Source organism: Apus apus, chromosome 1 (assembly GCF_020740795.1).
Source record: "Apus apus isolate bApuApu2 chromosome 1, bApuApu2.pri.cur, whole genome shotgun sequence".
NCBI lineage: Eukaryota > Metazoa > Chordata > Aves > Apodiformes > Apodidae > Apus > Apus apus.
The window spans coordinates 73,662,136-73,689,973 of NC_067282.1; the positions used below are offsets into that span (position 1 = coordinate 73,662,136).

Here is a 27,838-nt window from a genome sequence, read left to right on the forward strand (position 1 = left end):
AGAACAAGTTACAGCACAGCTCCTTACAGTATGTTCATTCCCTCTTCCCTTTAATCTGCAACTAGGTCCTAGTAATTCAAGTCACAACTTCTAAGCTCCATTTAGTCCACCTTGGGACTTTACATGATCAGAATTAAGAGGCAAGACAACTGCGTGTAGAAGCAACTTCTCAGTCTCTAGGATACATCAGGTTTATCCAAGTCTTCAGTACTAGCTTCCTACATTATTTCAATGCATGTGTGTTGTGTTTTTTTTAAATAGCTGCAATACTTCTTTCACTTCAGCTCTCGATCCCTACTAAGGAAGGCTTTTATAGAAGTTCACATGCACATGTAGCTTAAAGCAAAATATCAACTAAATCAGCCATTTAAAAAAATAATCCTTCACCAAAGGGATCCACCTGCATACACACATCAACAGGGTGTCAGCTACTAAGATCCCCAGCTTTCCTGGCTGGATTTCCTTTCCCCTGTAATCTTCAAGATCATACCTCTGTGGGTGATGGAAGCAACTGGAGCTAAGACTTGTTAATTCCATGTCTCCTCCTCATTTTTTCTTAAAGGCCGAAGCAAGAGAAGATGTCAGGGAGTCAGTCATTAGTTCTTCCTGGGCTCAGAGCAACCTCGAATAAGCAAGAGAGCACCACTGCAGAGAACACTGATCAAAGCCTGTTCTTACACATGTCAGAGAGAGATACTTGAAGGTAATATTTATTTTTTCAGTTTACAAGTGATACGTCATTTACAAAAAAAATTACAGACAATGCATCCTTTCAGTGCAGTTTCAAACTAGTTCAAGAACAGGCAAAAGTCTGTGATGATTTGGAATGCTAGTATTCAACAGCACATGCTTTTTTCCCTTAACTGATTGTGTGGGGTAAGGAATGGGGTACAGGTAGGGTGAAGAGGAGAAAATGCCAATGTAAATAAGGCCATGCAAATAAAAACTCCTTGGGAGAACAGGGCACATCAGTCAGTCTGGCATATTTTTGTTCTCATGTAATTGATGCAAAGAATGGAAATTCCAGAAGACATTTGACACTTGTTATGTGCACTGCCCTCAGCAGCTGCCAGTACCTTCTGATGCCTTCAATTCTACACCAACACTCTGATTTCACATTGCTGACTGAGCTAGCTAAAATAGGATGATTAAATCTTTCTGTCTACTCTCCACCTTTTGAATTCTCAACTGTTGTTGCTGGGAAAAAGGAAGGCTACTACAGGGTGGTACAACTAGAGAACAAGACAGTCTGACCACAGCATGAGGTTTATCCAGCCACATCAATCCAGGGAGAGTCAAGATGAAGTGACTCACGGCCATATCAGAAAGGTCAATCCAAAGCCAAGAGAGCCCTCTGTGAAGTTCCTAGCTAGAGGAAGACTGTTTACACTAGTAGTTAGTAATTCACCAATCTGCTATACACAGAACAGCTGCTTCCTTTCTACAGTATCTGTAATCTTGGACAAGACAGGGTCTAAAGAACAAGGAAACCAGTAGATTCTAAATCCATTATTTTAAGTTTTAGCCTGTGCTTTGTTCCTTATCTCACTTAATCCTGCAAAGGGGCTATTACAAGGAGCAGATCAGAACACAGTGATCTCTAAAGACTGAAGAGCAAAAGAGTCAGAGATTACAAAGATTATATGCAAGCATGACCTTACCTTGGCAGCTCTACTCCCAGAAGTGTCTTGTTTTTGAAAGTCCCTCTGAACCCTCCAGAACAATTTCCCATGACATTCAAGTAAGGACTGTTGCACAGGAAAACAGCCTTTCTTCCAGTAATACCTACACTGAAGCAGTGTTACCTGACCTCTTTCCCTAGCCAGCCTTTTTACTAGTACACTAGGGCTTTCTGGGGTGAAGATAAAGACTATCAAATGAATTCCCTAATAGCTGCCACAGGACTATTTCTAAGTTATGCAGAAGGTGGGAGGGGCTTTAAGGGAAGATTGTGCATGCTTGCATATATGCACAGGGATTTTCTCCACATCTACTGACTTAAAAAAACCTTTTATTATTAAACAGTTTGAAAATTAATTTTTTCCTTTTTGCAAAATTAAAATCAACCCTCAAGGATTAATTGCATATAAAAAAGAAACCTATTTTACAGCACTGACTAGTATTACCTTTAAAATCAACAGGAAAAAACCCCACATGCTGTAATATTGTTTGATAAAGTGAAAATCGCCCACAGCATAATCACCCAAAATGAACCAGTGTGAAGTTTTTATTTGCATGGCCAAAATACCTTTCTTTTGTTCCCCTGCAACTTTTTTTTCCCTTAAGACGCTTTAAGAATTTTATGCTGCAGAAGGAAGAAGATGCAACACTGCATACTTCCTTGAACAACCACTCCCACAACACCTAAACATTTACAGATGTAGCAAATGACAACACCACAAAAGGAAAAGAAACTAAGTTCCACCATTCAACATGGTCTGCAACAGCGTCTTTAGGGCTGGCTGAAGTGGGCAACTTCACTTTAGAAGGTCATTTCCTCCTTGTTTCTTTACAGTGTTGGTGGTTTCAATCCATACTTCTTTGCAACTTCTGTCTGGGCATAGGCAGCATCACAGAGTGAGTAGAGGTGGGCCATCTCCATTTCAGATTTGGCCAGGTTGATAGCTTTGTTGAACATTTCAATGGCTTTATCCAGATTACCTCTGAAATAAACCAAAATGTAGTCCAGTTAAGACCAGCAAAGCAATTTTTTAATCTCTACAGCATCTTTTTTTCCTTCAGGACTTACATTACTAACAGCTTGAAAGGACTTCAGGAGAAACCACCACAAGAACTTGCAATGATCATGAGCAAACTGAGAGAAGTTACCAACTAGGACAGCTGTTATACAGCCTTGCTCTTGAAAGGCCTCATGGGTGGTAGTGGGGGATTAAAATCTTCTCCACAGGACACTAGGTTTACTACAATCATAATGCTGGGACAACTACATGAACTGTCATCTGCCTTGAAAGCATTTGTATACTTAAGAGGAAAACCAGCAGAGTCAAGAGCTCACATTATTAAAATACTTCCAAATACACTTCCAAAATTTCTCATGGCAACCGCTGAATTGTCTGTCCTTCTGATGGCTAGACATGTAAAAAAAAGACTCAACTATACTCTCAGCTACACCTCAAACTTTTGCACAATTGTAATACAAGGCACTGTTACAGCACAGTGCATTAGTCTTTCCTCTTTACTCTGTAATCTTGCAAACTGCAATCCTTTTGGAATTAAACCCAAATCATCAGTACAAATGGTCCACTAAGATATGTTTAAGGACTACATTAGATACACAGGATTCCTTGTAATGATTAAGGAAGTTAATTTAAAGGCAAAAGGAATGTATTTAAACATACACAGACTCATCTGCATGTTTTCCAGCAAGTATGAAATTGGTGAACATAGGAACTTGTCAGATCATAAGCAGAATTATGCCATAGAGAAAGGGGGGCTTTACCTAAGAGTTACAGAACAGATCAGGACTTTGGATAAGAGCTGGCCTTAAACAGCACTGGGGAGAAGATCTTACAAAAGACTTAAGACCCATAAGGAAATCTAAAGGACTACTGCAATTTCCAAAATAACTAAGAACTCTTAACAATGCAATTCAACATTACCTTTGCACTTCAATCGTTCCCATGGTTTCATATGCAAAATCACACTTGTTATCAATTTCAATGGCCTTGCTTATGAGTTCTAAGCCTTTGTCTAAATCTTGCTTCCACTGAAGCTGAAGTAAACTAGAAGAGAAAGAAAGTTTAAAACAAACTTTGCATACTCCTCCCAAAACCCTGATTATGTAAACAAAACAAGATTCCAAATGTATTTAATTCCTAATGCAGGGTAGACAGTAACTTCACATCTTTTAAAACCATGTATGTGAGGGTCACTTTCAATAAGCCATGCTAACAGTTTAATAACTCTAAAGAATGGTAAATTCCTCCCAGGAAGACTTGCTGTAAGTTGTTTTATGAAAGAGAAGTAAATTCAGCACAAAGCTGAATTAAGATACAGCTAAAGTCAGATATACGTCAAGTAGATACTCAACTAGGAATGAACACTAATGAAACTTTCCTGAAGCTTATTTACAGCTCAGTCCAGAGAATCTGTTGAAATACATTTAACAGCACAAAGATGTTTTCACAAAGTCACTTCACCTGGCTAAACTTCTAAACACAAACGTTCCATTCAGATTGATTCATCTAAATATGCCAACTGCCCTAACTAAAAGAACAGCAAACTCAATACATACCCTTTATGAACATATGTAGTGGCATTGTCTGGCTCAAGGTCAATACATTTATCATACATTTCATCAGCCTTGCCAAACTGCTGTTGATCAGTTAGTGCCTGCATCAGAAAAGAAACTCGTATGTCAATACGCAACCAAAACATGCACTCTGCACTATGCTGGTTCTAATTAAAACCATACTGATGATATGAGATTGGGTACAGCTCTCTTATGGCAGAGCAGGCCAGGCACATCAGTTACCAGAGATGAATTTAAAAATCGAGGCTTTCAAATTAATGATCACAGTACCATCTGTAATGGGAGATCCACAAGCAACACACTAAGTGTACTGCAAGTAAAAGCCATTCTAAAACTCTGTACCTGCAAGTCTCAACTTCTTTTGTTTTGAAATATACTTCTTTCAAAAAATAAATGCATCCTTACTGTCTGCCTGCTTAAAACCAGAACATTTCATGCTTTGTACTAGAACCAGCAATACACATTTTCTTAGAAAAGAAATGCCAGTCTCTGTTACAAGTGTACTCCGAACATCTGTACCAAACTCTGCTTGACATCTCATCTGTAGAACAAAACCATTACCCTAGTTCTACACATTTGACTCCCAGATTACCTAGAGAATCCCTAACATCCATCAAGTGAGATGCCACACACATGCAGGAATTCACGGGGAAGTGTGTATGCCAGATCTCTGTCTCTTAGTAACCACCCTTGACTCTCAGCACTTATATCCTCCTCCACCAACTCCCCCTCTACTTCCTCTACCCCACAACACCCATAAATTCAGGTAGCTTATTAAAGACAGCATGTGTTATATCAGAAGTTATTCTCAAAAATCTTCGCATATTATTTGAAGATATGTATGTTATCAAAGATAAAGGGTGCAAGAGAATGCAGCATTCTATTTAAAAGAGAGAAAAATGTACCTGTGCATAGAGAGCATAGCCTTCAGCGCACTTTGGAAATTTTTTAATGACATCTTCAAAGCCTTTCATGGCTACTTGCACAGGCAAAGGATTATTTCCTGTATAAGCTTGGCGATACTATTCAAGAAAGGAAAAGAAAAAAAAAAAAAAAGAAAAAACTGAAAAAATTGAAATAACACACACACAAGGTTCAACAGACCTCTACCCACTTCCCCAAGAGAGGCATGCGTCATAACAATTACAAATTCCAGAAGGTATTGTGACTGTATGTCCTATCAAATCTGTTTTTAGGAACCTACCATGTGTCCAAGTCTCTAGTAGAGTGGACTTGGGAGAGGAGAAAGGGTGAATGAAGGAAGCCCTAAGGCCTGATAGTTGCCAGTAGCCTCCCTATTTCAAAAGCCTAGAAACTCCAAGCCTTGAATTCCTCCTTGTTCACACCATGCAAAGCTGTCCTCAGGTTTCCTGCACGCGTTGTACTAACTTGAAATAGTTTGTTTCCATTTTCTTGAAGATTGCAAATATGCTCAACATAAAGCTTTATTTGAATCAATTTTACATGATACAACAAAAGTGAAGTGTCTGTGTTCCTCTACCACACGGAAAAGATAACCTACTGTTAACAAACATTACAAAAGTAAAGCAGCAAACCCTTGCTCCAACTGAATAAACTATTGCATTATTTCTTACTAACCTTATTATTAAAAGATATTGAGATCTTTGTTGCCCTACTTTTCCATTAAATTGGAATAAAACAGAGAAACACAGTATGTTTTCCAGAATTATTTAAACAGAAAAAGTACAAAGATAAACACAGACACGTTACCTACCAGAGCAAAACACTTCTGTGCTTGAGCCAAGGCAGAATCAGGTCGCAAACGGATACACTCATCAAAGTCTTCCACAGCCTCTTCAATTTGGTCAAGCAGGATTTTCAACTAGCCAGAATGAAAGAAAGTCCTGTTTCTGTATTTAAGCTGTGCTTCAGATACTTAAATGATAATTCAGTTAACATTGGTTACTCATATAATCTCCAGTTCAGTTTTAGAACTGCCTAGAAACCTACAAAGCCCATGACTAAAAATCACTGCCATAAAGTAACACAGGCACCAGTGAAACTTTGGTTTCATACACAAAAAGGTAATGTCCATGTGTAGGGCTTGAGAATACTTGCATTTCAGACTGTTGCCATTACTGCTTCAGCATTATGCCCAATCTCCAAAACTATGCCATTATTTTCTCAAGTTACTCTGCCTTGCTGTAGGTAGTGCCTGTGGACTATCAGGATTTCAAAACATTTTGGCTTTCCGAGCTTACGTTTGAATTTTTTTTTTTGTTTACATTCTCACTCCTCCAGAAGAGTGGAGTTCACTGTATCATTCTATTACTTTCCTGTGAAGCTACTGAAAAACACTTAATTTATAGTCTTCGGAAAATTTTCATTCCTTTCAATTAATACAATACCATTCTTATTTTCTGAGCACTAAATAGATCTAATGAATTAATGGAAAGAGGCACTTGATCCGTGGTTTAGCATATCTGCATATGGTACTGTATCCTTCATTTAATATAAAAGCTCTGTGCAAGCAGGGCTCCCTATGTCTAGAAATTAGTCAAGGACATAGCAGCGTCACAATCCAGAGAGGGATGAGCTGAACAAATGGAAGTCTAGGCCACAGTGCTGCAGATGCTCTGCTACCAGAACATGTCACATCCGCTGTAACAAAGCTTGCTTCTATGCAGATGCTGCCCTGCCATATCAGGCCCCTTCACAGAGCAGCTTATGTCTGCTGTAAGTGTATATAAGCCCTAGCACTTTTAGGCCCTAGTTCGTAAGTGCCAGCTCCTGCATTTCAGTCAATCAGCCCCATGCAATGCTACAGGCTCGGAGAAGAGTGGCTGGAAAGCTACCCAGAGGAAAAGGACTAGGGGATGTTGGTCAACACCTGACTGAATATGAACCAGCAGCGTGCACAGGTGGCCATGAAGGCCAACAGCATCCTGGCTTGTATCAGCAATAGCGTGGCCAGCAGTTGGGAAGTGATCATGCCCCTAACTACAAGAAAGACATTGAGGTGCTGGAGTGTGTCCAGAGGAGAGCTACCAAGCTGGTGAAGGGGCTGGAGAACAAGTCCTGCGAGGAGAGGCTGAGGGAACAGGGATTGTTTAGTTTGAAGAGGAGGCTGAGGGGAGACCTCATTGCTATCTACAACTGTCTGAAAGAAGGGTGTAGTGAGGTGGGTGCTGGTCCCTTCTCTCAAGTAAGTAACAGGAAGACTAGAAGAAATGGCCTGAAATTATGCCAGAGGAGGTTTAGACTAGATATTAGAGAATAATTTCTTTACTGAAAAAGTAGTCAGGTGCTGGAACAGGCTGCCCATGGAAGTGGTGGAGTCACCATCCCTGGAGTTATTTAAAAACAGTGAAGGTGAAGCACTTCAATACATGCTCTAGTGGGCTTTTTTTTATTTATTTTGGGTGGGGGGTGGAGGTTGATGGTTGGACATGGTGATCTTAAAGGTCTTTTCCAATCGTGACAATTCTGCGATTCTGTACTGATAGAGGGCTGAACCTCTGTAGCTTTGCATTCTTTCCTATAGCTACAGAAATAAACTGCTTCTACCTGACCTGAACCTGCAAATTACACTGGGTGTTTATTCCACAACAGTTTCAAATTAGAAGTTTGTATTTTTCCTGTGACAAACAGTATAAAGTGTCTCTGATGATGCAACCATCTTTATATTTATTTTAGTATATACTGAAATATTCAAGTATTGGGATGAAATCCCTAATGTTTCTTACTTGTCCTCGATGGTGGTAAACATCTGCATTCTGAGGATCAATATCAGCAGCCATGTTGAAGTCTTGAGTGGACAGCACAGGCTGCTGCTGCTGCATATGCATACTTCCCCGTTTGATCAGAGCATTAGCTCGGAGCTGTAATTAAAAATTTAAAGACACATTAGCCACTCCAACATTCCTCCTGATTCAAGGCTTTATGACAATTACAGTAATCTTTTCTCTTGACCAGTTTCTTTCACTGACAGATTCCATTCATTCTAAGCAGGAATAAATTTCGTATTGACTAAATGAATCAACTCCCTTGCTTAATTTCAAGTATGTCAGCCTATGCTTCCATTTCAGTGGATTTTCAACTCCCCAAAAATCCTTTATGAAGACAGGTTTCCCTACGCTTATAAAGACATCAGTATTTTTTGAAGCAGTTCAGTATGCAAGTACAATTAATGGTTTTTGCTTATCTAATAACTGATTTTTTAGACTTGATAAGCCTCCGATTCATTCAACTTCCCCTGTTCTTTAGTTTGTACTACTTAGAACAGCTGTCTCAAAAATCAACAAGCCCTGGAAAAAAAAATTGTCAGGAACAAAAAGACAAAACAGTTAATAAACAAAAACACTACTATTAAAGTATCTGAAAACTTGGAAAAGCAACTTCTTGAACTATATGCAAGTTTAAAATCTAACTTTTACATTTTCTCAACCCAAACAACAACACAACTGCGAAAAAAATCTTACCTTCACATTTGCCTCTTCCATGTTTATGACCTGATCCAGGTCTGGTTTGGCAGCATTTGCATTGCCAATAAGTAAGTAGAAAGTAGCCCGCAGAAGCAAAGCTTCTGCCATGTATTTTCCCTTTGCTTCAATTTCTTTTGTGCTTTCACTGATAATTTTGTCATAGTTCTCTTCTTCCATATATTGTTTTGCTCTCAAATAGCCCGAGCTGTAAGTGATACAAGAACAGTTCTATACACATATGCAATCACTGAACACTGTCATTTCAATTCAGATTTTTCATTAAATCTTAACACATACTAAGTTTTGCTATACTCAGCTACAACACCAGGATAATAGTAAAATTACAAATATTCTTGGATGGAGCCATCACATACTGAAGACAATTAAGACAAAGAATGGCCAAATTATGTTGGAAATAAGGAAGAAAATAGTTTTTACACCCTTGTACTTGAGCTTACTTCGTCCTTTCCATTCCCCCCCCCCCCCCCCCCCCCCCTTTAAGGACAGCAATAATCTCTGCCTTAAAACAAGAGGGCTGAGATGGAGTTCCAGATCAGAAAAGTGAAATATTAAACCTAGCAATGTGCAGTTTATACATAGAAGAAAGGATTTCACAGCAAAAATGACTGTAAGCACTGCCCTGTCCTCCGCTAAGTGTCCTGGATTCAGTAAATCTGCCTGATCATGACATTCTATTTTACTTTATGAAAAAAAGTAACACTGTTTACAATGGTTTCCATATTGACAGCAGTGATATCTTAAAAAAACAAACAAACAATAAACAACTGGAAAGCAGCATAGCCAGTTAAACCACCACTCAAGTGGTGCTCAAGCTCTACTGAAAAGAAGAAAAAGCTCAAGCTTTTCCTTGTCAGATCTAACCTCTCATTTATGTACAAGTGGATTCCAGAAAAATAAAACACTGTTTTAGCCTCAGTTGCTGTAAATTCATAGTTTTCATTAACAAAGACCCTTTCCCTAGATTTTCTTCTCTCTTCCAACCCAAAGACTAACAACTTGCTCTCCTCCTTGGGAACTCTCCTTCAGTTTAAAACATTCCTTTCTCCCGAAGCATCATTCAGCACTCGCCAGTCCTCTCATCTCCTAAGATTTACTAAGATACTGTAGTAAATATTCAGTGTATCTTCCCAATCTAGTTTTCTTTCCTCTGTTTAGTGGATTGAAGCCATCTGCAGTTTGGAATTAGCCAGTCAGCTTCCATAACAGTTTCAGTTTTAGTATTATCTCACTTCATGGACTCACTTTATTACCACAGGATTTCCCATACCAAGTACTATAAAAGCAACAGCAAGTTACACTGAGCAGAATGTCAAAATGACTGAAATTCCAAGCAATTCTCAACTGTACTGTACACTCACTTTTCTTTTACTTCAGAAGCCTCTCCCTCCTTATCCTTATCTTCATCTGATTTCTCACCCTTAAGCAAAGGTTGGGAGATTATATCATCTGTGAAAGAACTGAAGTAGGATTTAATGAACTGTGGTGAGGGCATCAGAGGCTCTCGATTCTGAAACAGAGAAATGTAATTTCAGGTCATTAGAAGGTAAGATCAGATGGCAAATATGGAAATGGATAAACAAATGCAATTATTGAACAAAAGTAATTAAAAGAACCACTGTATGACTTTCCACTATCTCATCTAATAGTCTGGTATTTTTTATTTGATAGTTTGAGAATTAGGGATTATTTAAGTTTCAGATCACAATGCAATACCCATCACCAGTATAAATAATGTGAAGATATTCAAGAGAGGAGGGAGATAGTATATTTCTGCATGTGTGACTAAAAATGAGGACCCTTACGGTATCATAAGACATTGGACAGATGCACTAAAGCTGTATGTGTGCACATAAACTGGGGTGAAAAACACAAGCTGACAGTTTAACCATGAGCCTAAATTCAAGTAGATTCTGAATGTCAATTTGCCCTTTTCTCCAACTTGTCCAAGAGAAGCTGCTGTCATTACAATGAAGACTAATGAGGCAATATCCTAACTCTACATGGAGCTTGGCACAGCTATCACAGAAGTAACACCTCTCAGGTACAAAATCCTTTCTTTAGTAAAAAAAATACTTCTTGCTCAAAATGAACACTGAACAGAAGAACTCCAATTCAATCTCTCCTGCAAGAAAAGTCTGAATGCGCTCTTCTGAATTTCTTTATTAAGTTCTACCATAATACTGTCTATTTGAAACAGGGCTATTTTATCATGCTACCACCACACACTAAGAGCACAATTCATTTTTTATTACCTCAACAACATACACATTTATGTGTTATTTTCTATAGAAAATAAAAGCAGCACCTCAAAACCAACAGGAGATTCCGTACTTCAACCACTGAGACTAAAAGCAAGCAAGAATGCTTTAATAATGAGCAAAAGTGTTTCAACACCTGTCTCAACTTTTTTGCAAACCTACAGCCATTTAAAATGACTGCTCCTGGCTACACCTACACTTTCATAGTTCCCTTTTCCACAGTCTCCAAACATTAATGCAAAGACATCTGAGTGCCAAAATAGAAAGCACAAGGATAAGCACCTATTTATAGAAATGGACTGACACAGCCTGTGACTGAACATCACAAGTCATCTGTAGCAGTTAGGAGATAAAGGCATATTTTTCAATACAGAATCAGAAAGTCTGACCACTAACAAAAAGATAAGACATCACACTGCATTATTTTTTCCTAAGCAAGGCTTTTTTGCTTTTCTTTTTTAATCCAACTGTAAAACAGTATTATTTTACCACCACCTAAAACATAGGAATTCTGCTGTCAACTTCATCTTTCCTACATTAAATTTCTATTTACAAAAGCAGTAATAACCTGGGGTGGAAACGTCCTCAGTCGTCATTCTTCTCATTTTAACCTATTCATTACATAAGGAACCAACATTTTTACACGTTTTCAATTATGGTTTATAAACTTCCCTATCTCAACACACATACCTAACTCAATCACCTGACAAGCAAATGAACATTTGGCTACTGTTCTTCTAACACGCCCTATTTTCAGTATGTTGCAAGTCCCGAAAAGCCCCATGTAGGGCAGCACACCAACATAGGATGACTCCTGTATGTAATAATACATTTGAATATTAAAGGGAAACAACTGTTAGAAATACACCTCTTTTCCCTATTGAGGTTTGAAAAACTTTGGAAAGGTCCCAAACAAAAACAACATTGGTACAATAGTAGCTTTGTACAAAACTGTTCATGTTGACTCTTACACTTCAGCAGATGAAGACAGTGAGGTGCTTACAATTGACAGAATACCAGCAATCAACATTTCAACAACCAGCCAGGAGAAATCAGAATTTTGACAGCAATATCACAAGTCCTACCTTGTACTTCTCTTTGGCCTTTTCTTTTCCAAGGAGTTTAAGAACTTTATCAGCTAATAACATACTTTGCTGGTTTTGGAAGGCTTCTAAAATGCAGACTGCAGTGACATCTAGGAAACAACATAGAAAAGTGAAATTAAAGACAAATTCTAATACTCAGTGGAGTACACTAAAATGTGCCAGTTAAAATGAGTCACTGCCAAACTATTACATAGCGTGTTTGACGGTAAAAGCCTGTTCCTGGTTTGCTGTATTTTTTCAAAGATTCAAGTTGTATACAAAACAATCTCCTTGTGATGAAAGAACTTCATGACAGCGAATGTTTATCTTCATGCTTTTATCTAGAGACAAACAATGAACAGCTAAAATATGTATCTCCAGGAGGGGCTTTCACCGTTTTGAAACTTTGAGGACAGTAATTATGTTCATATTATGCTTGCTCTAAAGCCGCTAAGACAGCTTCTCTTCTGGGACTGGTCCTCATTTTCTGCTTTTAAAATTCACATTCAGTCCCATCACATCTCGCTTCTTCCTCAGTTTAAGAAATCTTGAGACAAAAATCTCAATACTTTCTGTTCACCTCTGTGACTTTGGAACAGAGCAAGTTTAAGAGAAATACCTGACCTATTTAAAGTGCTAGCCCTATCACATCACTTTTCATTCACACAGAAGCCTCTGCAGATGTTAACCCATTGCTGCATGAATCAGCGTGAAATGCATTCATGATTCATGATGACAGCAGATAAATAAATAGATAGGTAAATAACATTTCTACATCTTATTTACCTTCTAATTTCGCAGTCCTAATACCTACCTGTTCCACATAATGAAAGTAATTTAACAGTTAGATTTGCTAGTCAGAACACTGCCTTATTTTCCATCCCTCTTTGATAATAAGCACAACTAATAATTTCAATTCCTGTTGATGTCAGGTTAAAAGGCAAATATTTCATTTTATGAAATTTAAATAGGTACTTTCAAGCAGTGTCCCTTAGTTCAGAAGTGCCCTTAGACAATAAACCTGACCTGTAGTTCTCCTTGATTTTCATGGCTTCTGAGTCACAACTTTCTGACAGTTCAAAATATATTCTGGTAGGAATAATATTTGTAAGGATTTGACACAGTGGTTTTGGCCAAATAGTGTTAATACTAAAAAAAAAGTTAAATCTGCTTCAATTTTCATAAGTTACTACATCAGAATGAAATGCTACTGAAACTGTTTTCCCTTTAAAACCTGCAAAATGCATTTAAATGACTGTAATACTCTTGTTTCTGCAAAAACACCTTTGTTTCTGTAGTAGGACCATTTCCCTAAAACAAACAAGGAACAAAGTTTGTTTACTGTATGGAAGTAGAACGACTATTGTCTGAGTTATCCACTCAGCATGTTAGATGAATTCTATTCTAAAATATAGGGAGTTTCCTGGAAAAAAAGACTATATTGAGTGGCTACAGTAACATCAATTTCTCGGCAGCTACTTCAGATGTAAGCAGATGAGAGACTGAAGAATGGGAAAAGGTTTCCCCTTACAAGAGAAGAAAATACATTTGCAGCAGCTATGGTTTTAAAGAAATAATTCTGTATTACTGTAGCTACAGAAGTAAAAGCAGAACAATCCCAGAAGTTATAATCTCCAAAGCACCTGAGCTAATTCCACTTTCAAGTATATGCATCAAGCAACACTCACCTTCTAAACATTCTTTCTTATTGTCTAACTTCTCATGAGCCTTTGCACGTCTGAAGAGAGCTTTTACATACTTAGGATTAAGCTCAACGGCTTTTGTGCAGTCTTGTGCCACTTCTGTCCATTTTTGCTGTGGGTAGAAAAACACTGCAATAAGAGAGGGCCTACTCAGCTGCATTCTGTTAGCTTTCCAATACCAACTCCAGGGTCATGCCCACCTAACAGTAGCTGCAGTTGCCAGGGCTCTGGTTCTACCTGCTCGCTTCTATTTCTGCAAGTTTCTCAGTAAGAAACTGCCAGGCACCACTGGAAGCCACCTGCACCAGAAAAGCCACAAAAAGAAAAGCAAATCCTACAGAAAAATGAAACCAGACAGTTGTGCCAAGCATGCAGGAAAAGATAATGAGTTTATCTGAAGACACCTGCAGGAGGTAACATTGGGACTGAAAGACTGGTACAAAGCAGATATAAGAAAAAAAGATTAAAACATAATTAAAATCAACAAACAAGTTTACCAGAGTTCTAAACCACTTTTTTTTTTTTCCCCCTTAATGTTATTTCAATTTACTATGCTATATTACTACAAAGGGATGATCCCCCCACAATCCAGGAGGAGATGGTCAGTGGCCTGCTACACCGTGTAGATGTGCACAAATCTATGGGGCCAGATGGGAAGCACCCAAGAGAGCTGAAAGAGATGGTGGGGGTACTCACCAAGCCACTGTCCATCATTTATCAGAAGTCCTGGCTTACTGGAGAGGTACCAGCAGATTGGAAATCAGCCAGTGCAACTCCCATATATAAGAAGGGATGGAAGGACGATCTGGGAAATTGCAGGCCTATTAGTCTGACTTCAATACCAGGGAAGATGATGGAACAGATCATCCTGAGTACCATCATGCAGTACATGCAGAACAACCAGGTGATCAGGCCCAGTCAGCATGGGTTCCTGAAGGGCAGGTCCTGTTTGACTAACCTCATCTCCTTCTATGACAGGGTGACCTGCTTATTGGATGAGGTCAATGTGGATATTGCCTAACTTGACTTTAGCATGGCCTTTAAAAAAAGTGTCCCACAGCATTCTCCCAGAGAAGCTGGCTGCTCATGGCTTGGATGTGCACATGCTTTGCTGGATAAAAAACTGGCTGGATGGCCAGGTCCAGAGAGCTGTGTTCAATGGTGATAAATCCAGTCGGTGGCTGGTCATGAGTGGTGTCTCCCAGGGCTCAGTGCTGGGGCTGCTCCTGTTTAACATATTTATCGGTGACTTGGATGAGAGGATAGAGTGCACCCTTAGTAACTTTGCAGATGACACTAAGTGGGGTGGGAGTGTTGATCTGCTTGAGGGCAGGGAGGCTCTGCAGAGGGATCTGAACAGGCTTGACTGATGGGCCAATGGCAATGTCTCAATAAGGCCAAATGTCGGGTCCTGCATTTGGGCCACAACAATCCCCGACATCCCTATGGATCTAGGGAGGAGTGGCTGGAGAGCTGCTCAGCAGACAGGGACCTGGGGGTGCTGACTGACATCTGGCTGAACATGAACCGGCAGTGTGCCCAGGTGGGCAAGAAGGCCAACAGCATCCTGGCCTGCATCAGGAATAGTGTGACCAGCAGGACCAAGGAGGTGATCCTGCCCCTCTACGCAGCCTTGGTGAGGCTGCACCTCGAGCACTGTGTGCAGTTTTGGGTGCCACAGTATAGGAAGGACACCAAGGTGCTGGAGAGGGTGCAGAGAAGGGCAACTGGGTTGATGAGGGGTCTGGAGAACAGGTCTTATGAGGAGAGGCTGAGAGGGCTAGGGCTGTTCAGCCTGGAGAAGAGGAGGCTGAGGGGAGACCTCATTGCTCTCTGCAACTACCTGAAAGGAGGTTGTGGTGAGGTGGGTGTTGGCCTCTTCTCCCTAGTGACCAGTGATAGGACAAGAGGAAACGGGGTTGAGCTATGCCAGGGGAGGTTCAGGCTGGATATTAGAAAAAAAATTTTCACAGAAAGAGTGGTGAGGCATTGGAACAGGCTGCCCAGGTAGGTAGTGGAGGCACTGTTCCTGAAGGTGTTAAAATAAATGGGCACACATGGTACTTCGGGAGATGTTTTAGTGGTCAGGGGCTATAGGGCAGACAGTTGGACTTTATGACCATGAAGGTCTTTTTCACCTTCATGATTCTATGATAAATTAATTTGTAGAAATAGAGCTGGTTAAGGTTATTAAGAACTAAAAATCCATTTATCTGAAAAACCGATTATCAAAACAGGCTTTTCTAGTAACTGGAAAAGAGGAACCACATACGTTCGGCACGATTTGGTGTTATACGTAGTATTTGAGCAGACAAGAATTGTTCATCTCTCCTAACCTTCAAGACCACATTTCTCTAATCACACAGCCTTTCTCACTTGATACTCAAGGCTACAAAGCAAATTTCTCCACTCCTTTATACAGCTCACCAACTTGACCTCATATGCAAAACTATTGATACCATAAAAAACAACACTTGTTGACTTCTAAAACTAATGTATACTCGGCTATCAAATAAACATTACCACCACATGTGAAAAATTTAGATCTTGGGCTTTAGTAGGATTTCTGTGATATTTTTTAGTTTTTGAAGTAGCAGCCTTCCAAAATATTTTGCCTTTCACCTCCCAGATAAAGAAACACTCTAGTAGAGAGAAGCAGAATTAACTTATGTAGAAGAAAATTGTCCCAGATAAGAAGTTAAAACTTTGTCTTATAAGAAAGGGACACATAAGAGTTACAGAAGACAGACTGAGAATAAGTAACAGAAAATAATTTTATTTCTACATAAAGAAGTATGATGAGCTACTGAAAAATGGCTGCAAGAAACAGCATCTTGTGAAGGCAGCAGTTGTCACCACCTGGGATCTTTCACTGGACAAAAGAGACAAAATACACAATTTATAATGCAACTTTTTATAATAAAACCATAATTAGCTTTAATTTCTTACCAGTTGTTCATAGGCAGCAGCTCTATTTTGGTAGAAGGTAGAAAGATCAAGGTTTTTCTCAGGAGGGCATAGGCTGATAGCCTCAGTATAACACTGAATAGCTTGCTCATATCTTCCTGCTTTAAAGTATTTGTTTCCCTTGTTCTTGGCTGCTTGGGCTCTATCGAGCGGGCTCTGAAAAAGAAAGTAATAGCTCATTTCAAATAAGAAAAGTTCCACCACGTGCAAGCTCTGCACTTAATGGCTGATCTTCAAAGATAGAAACCAGATCTAAGTCTAGTCTAGACTTCTGAAAACCTTTCTCCTTCTATTTCCTGGAAGTTTTGCAAGTGGATCAGATAGGAGACAATGTTTTCAGAAGATTGACTACAACTAGCTAGAACAGAATGTTGCTAGTTAAAAGAAAGCTTACTGAAGGGGGGAAAAAAAAAAAAAGTAAAAAGGAAAATTGGCTTAATCCTGGCTCAAACCAGGACAGCAATGCCGTTATTTCTCTTTGGAAAGCTAAACAGGTTTTAATCCTATGTGAGTGGTGATCAGAAGAACCAACGAAAGAAGTTATTTCTCCAAAGACTAAGTACATGAAGACAACAAAGCCCTCAGAGCAATTCAGTTTCCTGCTGAAATATATATAGCCTATAAGACCAGAGTTCACTCAGCAGACTATGAATTAAACTTGGAAAGCAGTTTGTGGAAAGACCTACTGAGCAAGATGAATAAAACCTGTAGGGAAAACAAAGCTGTTTTGCATTCCATACACTAGATAAATAAACTACAGCTAAGTCCTCTACAGCCTTCACAAAACCTTCCTCATTCAACAACTAATACAAAGCACTGGACCATCAGTCTGTCATTTTTAGCAAAAGATTGAAAACTTTGCTAACTGGCCTGTGATCCAGCTGAATGAATCTTTAATTTCTGCATTACTTGTCAATCATCTGCATTTCTGCAGAAACCAACACTGCCACCTGTAACCCCTAGATTTACAGATCAGTTATCAACTGTTTTAGTTTATAAGTAATCAGATGTTATAAGCCTCTCTTTATCAAAGGTGTTATGACCCACATTCAAGAAATGCAGAGCTGCAAATGATCCTAACACTCATCATCTGGATTTCTCCTCCTCCTGCATGGCCTTGTTTCAAGATCAACATTTTGGGAAAGCTCAAGCTAACCTGGCAGAACAAAATGAACAGAGGTATGAGCACACATGCCATCCTACCAACCTCTCTGAAGAGTGAAACAGTATAACCTGGGGGCAGTAATGCCTTAAAAAATAGCTGCAGGATTAACTACATCTCACCTCTTCAATCACATGCATTTAAAAGATCATCTAGGATTTGCTGGCAATTGTCAGTGCTGCTCTTTGACCATACTTCTATCTCATCTTCCCCCTCATCCACTGTCAGCACCAAACCACACCCAGATTGCTGTAAAACTAACCTGAAAGCATCTTTGAGTTTCATCAGCTTTTTTCCCTTAATATCTGCTCATTTCGTGCCAGCCTGATCATTTTTAGCATCTAAATGATTTTTGATACTGAAAATCTGAAGGGAACCCAACAGTTGCTGTACAATCCCTCTCTTAAGGCCTACTTTCCTATCATGGCATGAGAGAATCAGATAATGGGTACCAGTTCTAGTTCCTACATAAAAATAGGCATCCAAATAGAACAAAAGTATCCTACAGGCACTCTCCTGAGGAGAGACTTCCAAGTGAAACCATATAAGGCAGAGAATTTCTTAAGTATCTCTACTGCCAGAAAATCTCTTCTCTCATGGGTCACCCATCAAGATCTCCATTGCTCACAGTACAAGATAATCTGCATGGCTTTGTTTTTTAATTATTTAAATTAAAATTGATAAAAGATTGTTAACTTCAGCCCTTTCTGTACACTGTAACTCTTAAGAGCGCAAATATTTTTACTGAGTCATGTAACTATGTTTTTGAAAGGTTAAGTTTTGAAGAAACTACTTACATCTGAAAAGGTTACATTTACTCTAAGTATGTCCTACATTTAGCTCCAAATACAACAACACTTCTCTTTTAACTAAGGCAAACTTAAATGCATGAAAGTCTGCCTGAATGTTTCCTTCTGCATTTCTACAACAAACCATATTAGAACTGTCTTTGTGAAATAATATATACATTCAATGCTGTTCCAATTTACCTGGTGTCCTGGTTTGAGCTAGGATAGAACTAATTTCCTTTTTGTGACTTTACTTTTCAGTTTAGTGTCTTCTTAGTAGCTGCAGCTGCTGAAATTAACAGCATGTTTTTCAGTCAGTGTCTGCTTCTAGGACTGATAATGCCCCGTGTTTATACTTAGAGCAAGAGAATGGTATGTAGAACCAAGGCCACTGCTCGGTTCTGAAGGAAACATCTTATGCTCTGGAACCAGAAGGGATTACAGGGGTCACACCTGAGATCCCCCTTTGGGGAGGAGTAGACCAGACAGGTGACGAAAATTAACCATATGAAGTATCCCATCCCATACACATCATACTGTATATAAATTTGAGGGATCACACGGGGGTTGCTTTCTGTGTCCATGGCCAGCATCCTGGAAGCATTCCATCTGTTCACCTGCCTTTGATCCCTATCCCTGTGTTCCTGCACCCCAACATTCCTGCATCCCAGCTCCTCTCTGCCACTGACTCCGGGACTTGAGTCCAGACTTTTCCAAGGCCTGCCCTGCAGGATTGGTGGTGATATGGGCATTACTGGGGACTGGGGAGGGGAACCACAATAGTGTTTTTGTGTATATTTGTATATATTTAATTACTTTTCATCACCACTGTCTCATTAAAGCTGTGTAGTTTAGTTTCCAACCCGTAATAGTCTCTCTCCCTTATTTCCTCTCTTTTTCCTTTATGGGGGGAGGAGTTTAACAGAGAGCAATCTGTCATTCATTTAATCGCCAGCCCAGTCTTAAGCCATGACACTTGGTACCAAAAAAAACAAACACGAGACATGGGCCATGGTGTTACACTCATACATGTGTTCCCAGTATGAAAATTATTTAAGATTGCAGAGTCTAAGTCTACACTATGACTACACTAATACTTTCTCATCACTGTCATTTCCTTTAGCCCAGAGATCTGCAGTACTGGAGTACTGTGCCCAATTCTGGAGACCTCAACACAGGAAGGACTTAGAGCTCTAGGAGCAAATCCAGAGAAGGGCCACAAAGATGATCCAAGGGCTGGAGCACCTCTCCTATGAAGACAGGCTGAGAGAGTTGGGGCTGTTAAGCCCAGAGAAGGCTCTGAGGAGACCTCATAGCAGCCTTCCAGTACCTGAAGGGGGACTACAGGAAAGCTGGGGAGGGGCTTTTCACCAGGGTGTGCAGTGATAGGATAACCAGCAATGGTTTTAAGCTGGAAGAGGGTTGATTTACATTACATTAGAAATAAATTCTTTACTCTGAGGGTGGTGAGACACTGGAACAGGTTGCCCCAGGTGGCTGTGGATGTGTTCACAGGCAGGTTGAATGGGGCTTTAAGTAAGCTGGTAGGAGGTGTCCCTGTCCATGCAGGGGGGTTAGAATTAGATGATCTTTAAAGTTCCTTCCAACTCAAACCGTTCTGTGATTCTGCAATCTATTACCCCAACACGCACCACAGGCTGACCAATCTGTCTACTCCATCCTATACACTTTGACAGTCCTGTACTGCAGTCCCTGCATGAAGACATATGCTTTGGATGAGGACTACTGGAAAATATCCAAATGCAATGGTTGCTACAGTGTCAGGTGTGCAACAGGAATTGTAACCAGAAGCAAGAAATGTGTCCTTCTGAGACTGTCAATGGTGCTTTCCTGGTTCCTGGGAAGCATGAAGTCTTGAAACAAGCCTAAGTGCATGCAACTGGGACCAAAACTTTAAAGTACAATCCCAATGCCACATGAAAACCTATTAAAATTAGTAACTGTTATCAGATTAAGCTCTGATACTCTCTTACCAGAGTAAGCTCTGAATAACAGTAGTATGACCACAGACCACACAAACAACTATACAGAAATGAATCCTTGAATAGGTGCTAACTCCATGGTTACCCTCTGCCCACACATTGCATGATGCAAGAATTTTGAGGATAGGGAGTCTGGAGTTGGAGCACAACTCGCCATCATGTAATAAAGTCAGCAGTAATGCCCATGGCAAGAAAGAAATAAACCGTTTTTGTTTATGTTGCCTTAAACTAGACTCCTAGCTTTTTAGATGGTTAATCTCTGCAACTTTAGTCACTTGCTTCTGCTACAGTCCTCCATATGCATGCAATACACTGTTGAATTGAATGGCTGACATTATAAACACAAATGCTGATAGAGCTCTATCCAACCAGGAAGCCCACTCTGATTAAGACTCAGATGAAAAGAGTCACTTACATCTCATACCCATGAAAAACGGATCCCACACAGGCTGTATAGAAATTGTGCATTAAAAATAACAAAACATATGTCTCAAGGCCCAAATGGTGACAAGACCCATTGCCAAGTTTAAAACGATCCTCATGAGATTTATTTTCTTAGCAATCATGAAACTCTTCTACCATAGAGAAAACAGTAAAATATAGTGGATTCTTTTACAATGTAAGTATATAAATTATTAACTTGTGGAACAAGCTAAACAAACAAAAAACCACAACTTTTATTTTAAATTTTAAAGAATATTAATAAATTATTTTAAAATAAAGCTTAATACTTTCTGTTTAAGTTACATATTCAACTTAATTAACTGCAGCATAACCTGATAAAAACAAAACTACTAAAAAGCTAAATATTTTTGAGTTTCTCCTTCTGCTTTGGTATGTGTTTTGGGTTTTTTGTTATTTTAAAATATATCAAAGAAGTAATTTCACATTATATGCTGCAATACATTTTTATAGTAGCACAACTCAGAATATGAAAGTTCTTAACATAAGATCAGTTTTTGAAAGTTTCTCAAGCCCTAAATTTAATTCTGATGAGATTTTTAAGCTGCTGCTTTTCAGCCCTCCAGTCCTTCTGAATTGCTACACTGAAGATGTACACAAGTAAGAAACAGATTATGCAAGCAAACTTCATGTACCTCATGTGCAAGTAATCAGAAAACCTCACACCTTCTTCCATTTTCTTGCAAATGTAGTAATTCTGGACAATATTTTCCAATTCCACTGCTTATCCTCACTTGAGTCATAGCCATTCTATGTGGTCCACCACACATTTTTTGCCCCTAAACTGAAGGTCCATATAGAGCAAGGAAAACTCAGTTTGTCACCTACTGGTCAAAGAACCTGTGCAACAAGCAAACTAGCTCAATAAAACAAATGGAAGTTCATAATCAATTATCTACCACAGGAGTATAAGCAAATAGCTCAGAAGTTATCTGCAATTACAAAAAAAACCCATCAGTAGTCAGGACCACTTTCAGCAACTTGTTCAAAAACAAGTCCTACAACAGAGTTTAACCCAAAGGACACTTGTGTATTTGAAAAGCACTCAGTTATCAAAGTAGCTAAAGACACAGATTGCTAACTGTCAAAAGACTAGATAGCACTGAAAAATTTAACTATTACTTTAACCTCAGCAGATGTGCCTTCCTCACAAAGTGTTCAGAAACTGCATGTAAACAGCAACTTAACTCTGACAGAGTGTCAGCTGCAAGAGTAAAAAGCTTAGTAACTTTCAGCAATGCCAATATCATGAAGCTAGCAGTTCAGAATTTTATTTATTCAAGGGGGGTTGTTTTCTGAAGCAGAAAAGGAAATTTGCTGCCAGCCAATGATGACAGTGATTCACAATAGAAGCATGAGCAGCGAGTTTCAGCGTTTTGTTTTGGTTTAAAAGGATTTGCATGAGCTCTTGTCTGACAAATGATATGGAGGGAGTACTGTTTCTGCCATCCTAATTCATCAACTTCAGGAAAAAAAAATAAAGATTAAAAAAAGGACCTAGTCTAGACCTGTTTTTTTCTCTCCAAGTGAGAAGAACCTCTTGATGACAACAGGCATGGAAAAAAGAAAAAGTTTTCCGAATACTTGCTGTTACTCAATACCTATCTTTTCCCCCCCCCCCTTTTTTTTTTTTTTTTTTTTTAACAAACATTCATCTTGAGTCTTATCTCAGACCTATACTGAAAGGCATTAACTGAGTATGAATGGTTTTAAGATTCCCCTTAGCACTAAAACCAGCAAGGACATATTATAATTAGAAATAATTAAGCTCAACTTTACAGTACAATTTGTCAACATTCTCCATCAGTCACCTTCCTTTTAAATGGGTTTGCCATTCAAGCCTACCATGAATAAGCAAGCTGCACATGGGCTGCCCAGAGTCTAACAATTGTTCTACTGCTATTACACGTTTGAGAGCTCCTACAGCTATCCACTATAGCTAGCATGAAACACAGAAGACCTACAGTACATCGATAGTGAGATGTATTAGGCAACAGGTGCACAGTACATCAGAAGTTACTTTTTACACAACTTGCTTAGATCAATTCAGAGTACCAACGTAAGTGTCTCTAGACAAAGGGGTTTCATTCATTCATATGCTGATCTAATGTCACAGCAGTGAGTTAGGCAGCTTTTAGCAACTGCTATTAAAATAGATAAGGGAACAAAGCCATACCAGTTGGCTGTTGATCCTGACATGTGGCACAAGCCAAGGAGTTCAGCCACATTCACCCACCACTGTGCTGAAAGACTATACCCAGCTCAGAAGAAAATGTGCGAAGACCGTGAACTCTGGACCTAAACGGCTTTGTCTGCAACACAATTCCACGCTGCTCGATGCATCCCCATATACCAAAACCACAGTTAGCCTATGAACTTGCTGAAAGAGTTAAGGGGTGAGATTTCTGCTAGCACAGGCTTGGAAAGGGAAGTGATTTCTGCTTATGGAGAAAAAATATACTGCGCAACCAACACATTACCTCAGTGACTAAGCAGTGGTTGCTCTTGTCAGACATGGAGGGTATAAACTTGCTAAGAACTTATCGTGGAGTAAGTAAAAAAACATGAATCAATAGGGTAACAATTAATGCAGTTAAGTGCTAAACAGTTTACTCTTCCAGAACGTTGAAGTTATGCAACATTCACTACAAAAAGCAACTGCTGTTATCGAGTAACTAAAACACATTTCACCTAAATTACGAGAAACAATGGCAATTTCTGTAATTAACAGATGCAGTTTGACTTCCCAACCTTTGAGTTATCCACAGATGAAGTTTTATCATTGGCACTTAACTGGTCCAATAATACCACTGTACTGCTGAGGAGCTGTGCTTACAGGAGAAGGAACCTCAAAAGTAGTTCAGCTCTTCCTGATATAGCACTATGCTAAGGGCTTCTGCCAACACAGCGTCAGTCACAGATCACACACTTGACCAGGGTGCCAGAAGAATCCTCTAGCATGGCCACTGTCTGAAGAAAAAATGTGAGGCCTCTGCAGCAGGTAAAAGAAAACCTTCCATGCAAAACAGCATGCAAAATAGTAAGAAGCCTGAATGAATAAAGAACAATGAAAATTTCAGACCCTACATATTTTCAAAGAACAAACAAAAACATTCAAAGTCATGTCTTCAGAAACAGTGAACAGAGCATCAAATGAATACAGAAACTGATTTAATGACATGCACAAAAAGTCTGAGTTCTAAGTTACATTTATGAATAAAAGAATAGTTACCTGACACACACAGCTGTTGGTAGCACATTCATTACTGAACTACATATTTCTAGAAGACTTTCTAAAAGACACTCCTCCCCATATTTATAAAGCAGTGAAGGTAACTTGTACCTACATTCATTTCCTACTGCAGCCATATTTTGTCCAGCTAGACACATATCTCATTAAATCAGGCAAATCTGATACCTTCTTCTACAGTTTTCCTAAGTAACACCTCTCATTTCCTTACAGTATAAACACAGACGCTCTTCAAGGAACTCTGGATCACAGCATTCAGCCATATACTTATTCTTAGATACATACAGTCTTCCAGTAATGTAACTTGTGAAGCAATCTCAAGGATTTTAAGTCAAGTACTTGCTTCAAGTACAACTACAGAATTACTACAAATACTTGATAGTATATACTGCAATTCAGAAATACAATCAAGAAACCCAGAGTTAACATTCTAACAGCAAAGTCACTGCAGCTACACGAAGGTCACAAGCAGCAGGCAAACTGGAGCTCACACATAGCAAGCACATTGCCATAAATATGCCAGGTGCTGTTTGCAGCCACAAGCCAAAGTTACCACAGTAAACAAAGCCTGAATTTGTCCTCTGTACACTACTTGCTCAGTACTACTGCCCATGAAGGAACAAATCACTGCATTCAAGTAACTGCCTCCAAGTCCAGTATAGGTTTTCTAGCTCTCAATGCTTTCAGGAATGCCTGAGGGTACCTATGATTCACTAGCTATAGAAGTTGCCACCCTCCTCACCACTCCCATGTGTTCCTGCACAGCCCGCCCACTCTCGTAACACTAATCTCAGTGAAATGATCAAGGTTAAAACTGACCTTCTTGAGTTTCCGAAAGCTGATTCACTTCTTCTCTCCTGATCATTACTGACACAAAGTTACAACAGTGGTCTAACAGTTCAGAGCATTTTGGGTGGTATACAAGAATGGGAGAATAAAATGCAGGAATATCTTAATGGGATTTTCTTATCAAAGCCCATCAGTTTGCCAAATTCACCGCTTTAAACATGCTTCACAATTGTAACCTCACCTCAGCAATACAACATGACTGTCACAGTGTATCTGTGACTGCAGATGTGCAGAACGTGCATCCTGGAGGCATTTTTCCACATAAAAGAGAATCATGGATCTGATCTCAACCCTGATCTTCCATGTTGCCCTTTGATTTTTGGATAGGCTACTTTATCTGAAAATTTTCAGAATGGTAATTTACAACAGGATAAATGTAACTTTTGAAAGTGTATCTATTTAGGCAAACTCTACTCTGAAGTCTCAGATGCTTGAACTGTGTGGCTCTTGTATTTTCCTGGAAAATATTTAATTTCAAAGTGTTTTGATCGTGTTTTCTTTCCACTCTGCTGCATCCAGCATCTCAGACTAACAACCAGCCAACCACAGATTTCCTTTGCAAAATACCATTCCTGGAACTTACTCACAGCTACTCTAAACGCCCCAGAAGCAGAAGAACGCTGGCTCAACAGCGGCACGGCTTCAGATCCATACTCACCTGGCTAACGACGAGGTGCATTCGCCAACACGCTCTTCCAAGCACCAGTCACAGGACTGGAACAAACACACGCACTCCGCACTACCGACCGCAGCAAGACAAGCGTCAAGCTTAAGGCCCGGTCATGAGCGCTCCCCGCTCCCCGGGGCCGACCTCACGGACGTTTCACGTCGAGAACGGCCGAGGAAGGAAGGATTCCTCCACCCGCGCACGGCGGCGGCAGCCGGGCCCTGTGTCCCCCGCCCCACACGCCTCCCTCCCGGGTAGAGCCTCCGACCGCCGCTCCTCGGACCGGGCTGCGGCCTCGCCCGGCCCTGCCTCCCGCGTGCCCCCCACCGCCGCCCCGCCAACCGGCACTAACGGCCGCGCCACGCGCCGGGCGCGGGAGGGCGGCCCGCGCCCGCCGCCGCCACGGCCGCCGCCGCGCGCTCACCGTCTCCTCGCGGCCGGGCCCGTCAGGCTGCGCGCAGGGCCCGGGGCTGGCCCGGCCCTCCGGGGTCTTCCGCTCGCTGGCGCCCTTCCCGCCGCGGCGGGCCGCCCGCCGCCCCCACAGGTAGACGGCGCCGGCGCCCAGCAGGATGGGCGCCCCCAGCACCAGGGCCAGCTGCCAGCGGGACAGCCCCCCGCCGCCGCCGCCGCCGCCGCCCGCCGCCTCCACCGGCTTCGAGGCGGCCATGACGCGCTCGCACGGCCGCCCGGGGAGGGGAGGAAGGGAGGGAGGGAGGGAAGGAGGGGGTCACCGGACACCCGGGGCACGGCGGGAGGGCGCGGGTCGGGGAAGCACTTCCGCGGCCTGCGGAGCAGCGCCGCCTGCTGGCGCGGCGGTGGGAGCGCCCCGTGCGGGGGGGCTGCGGGGCGGGGGGGCTGGTCCCCCGGGCTGAGCATCCCGAGAGCATCTGTAGGTCGGGCCGGTCCTCTGCGGGAGGCGATTCCGGGCGGCTGGCAGGTCCCTGCCCAGCCAGGGGCGCTCGGAACTGGGTGGTCTTTAAAGGTCCCTTCCCACCCGAACCGCTCTGTGGTTGTGTGAGCACACGGGACTGATGTGGAGTTTCTCATATTTTTTTTTGTTGTTGTTACTGGAACGTTTTGAAGCAAAATTATCCTTGCTATAATTTTCTTTTTTTTTTTTTATTTGAATTTTTTTTTTTAGTTATTAATTGGATCTGTCATAAAAAATAATTTAATGTGCAATACTGGAATTTTATATATGTTGTATATACATAAGCATTACGTATGTGTGTGTCTGTGCTTGATCAACATCCTTACCTGTAAGCAGAGGAAGCTTGTCTTTCTGTCTCCACTTACTTCCCTGGAGCACTCAGCTGAGGAGGAATAGTACTCATCTTCAATGCTTTTTTATACTCAGATAACACTAGTCCTCTCATACTTAGATATTGCATTGTAGGCAGGAGGGACATGGGAAGAATATGTGTGGAGACACTGCACTGTAGAAAAAAAGGACTGAAAATACAGACAGGAGTAAGATTGCAATGCAAATACCTCAGGAGCCCAACTAAAATTTGCCTCATGGGTCAAGATATCTTGCTGCCTGGTAGTAAACAGCTTGAGATGTGTCTCCTTTAATTTATGGATTATTACGATTTAAGTAAGCATATTTTGCCAGAGCTGTGGGATAGCCTCTCTCCTGCTTTTCCCTGTCACCTCTCTCAGCACTGCAAAAGCATTTTCTCCTCCACATGAGGGTCTGCAGTTCTGTCTCATGTGTCAGAAAAGAAGAAACTTGAACCATACAATAGAAAATACATATCCACACGCCGATAATTTCCTACTGGGATAGCCTAAGTTCCACTCATATTACAGTCCCTATGAGCTAGTGTAGATCTTTAGAGGTACCCTGCCTGTACAGATTGGCAGCCTCAAGGACATAAATCCAATTTAGGCTGTCAGAACATA

The 27,838-nt window shown here is 40.7% G+C and overlaps 1 protein-coding gene across 1 annotated transcript; it reads right to left on the reverse strand.

The window, feature by feature from the left end:
* Nucleotides 1-694: 694 nt before the first annotated feature.
* Nucleotides 695-26,636, reverse strand: TOMM70 (translocase of outer mitochondrial membrane 70). Its single transcript, XM_051622266.1, has 12 exons — nt 26,358-26,636; nt 16,735-16,908; nt 13,771-13,897; nt 12,083-12,192; nt 10,098-10,246; nt 8,716-8,923; nt 7,981-8,115; nt 6,009-6,116; nt 5,179-5,295; nt 4,256-4,353; nt 3,621-3,743; nt 695-2,663 (listed from the first exon to the last, which is right to left on the reverse strand). Exons 1-12 carry the CDS (start codon nt 26,598-26,600, stop codon nt 2,510-2,512), a joined length of 1,746 nt encoding a protein of 581 aa, XP_051478226.1. The 5' UTR covers nt 26,601-26,636; the 3' UTR covers nt 695-2,509.
* Nucleotides 26,637-27,838: the final 1,202 nt, after the last annotated feature.

Bases quoted from the DNA above. Each gene is read 5' to 3' on its own strand.
- TOMM70 (XM_051622266.1), bottom strand. From the start codon at position 26,600: ATGGCCGCCTCGAAGCCGGTGGAGGCGGCGGGCGGCGGCGGCGGCGGC. The intron at 8,924-10,097 runs GTGAGTGTACAG...TATCACTTACAG, and splicing joins GCTTCTGAAGTAAAAGAAAA to CTCGGGCTATTTGAGAGCAA. The intron at 5,296-6,008 runs GTAGGTAACGTG...TTTCTTGAATAG, and splicing joins CACAGAAGTGTTTTGCTCTG to TATCGCCAAGCTTATACAGG.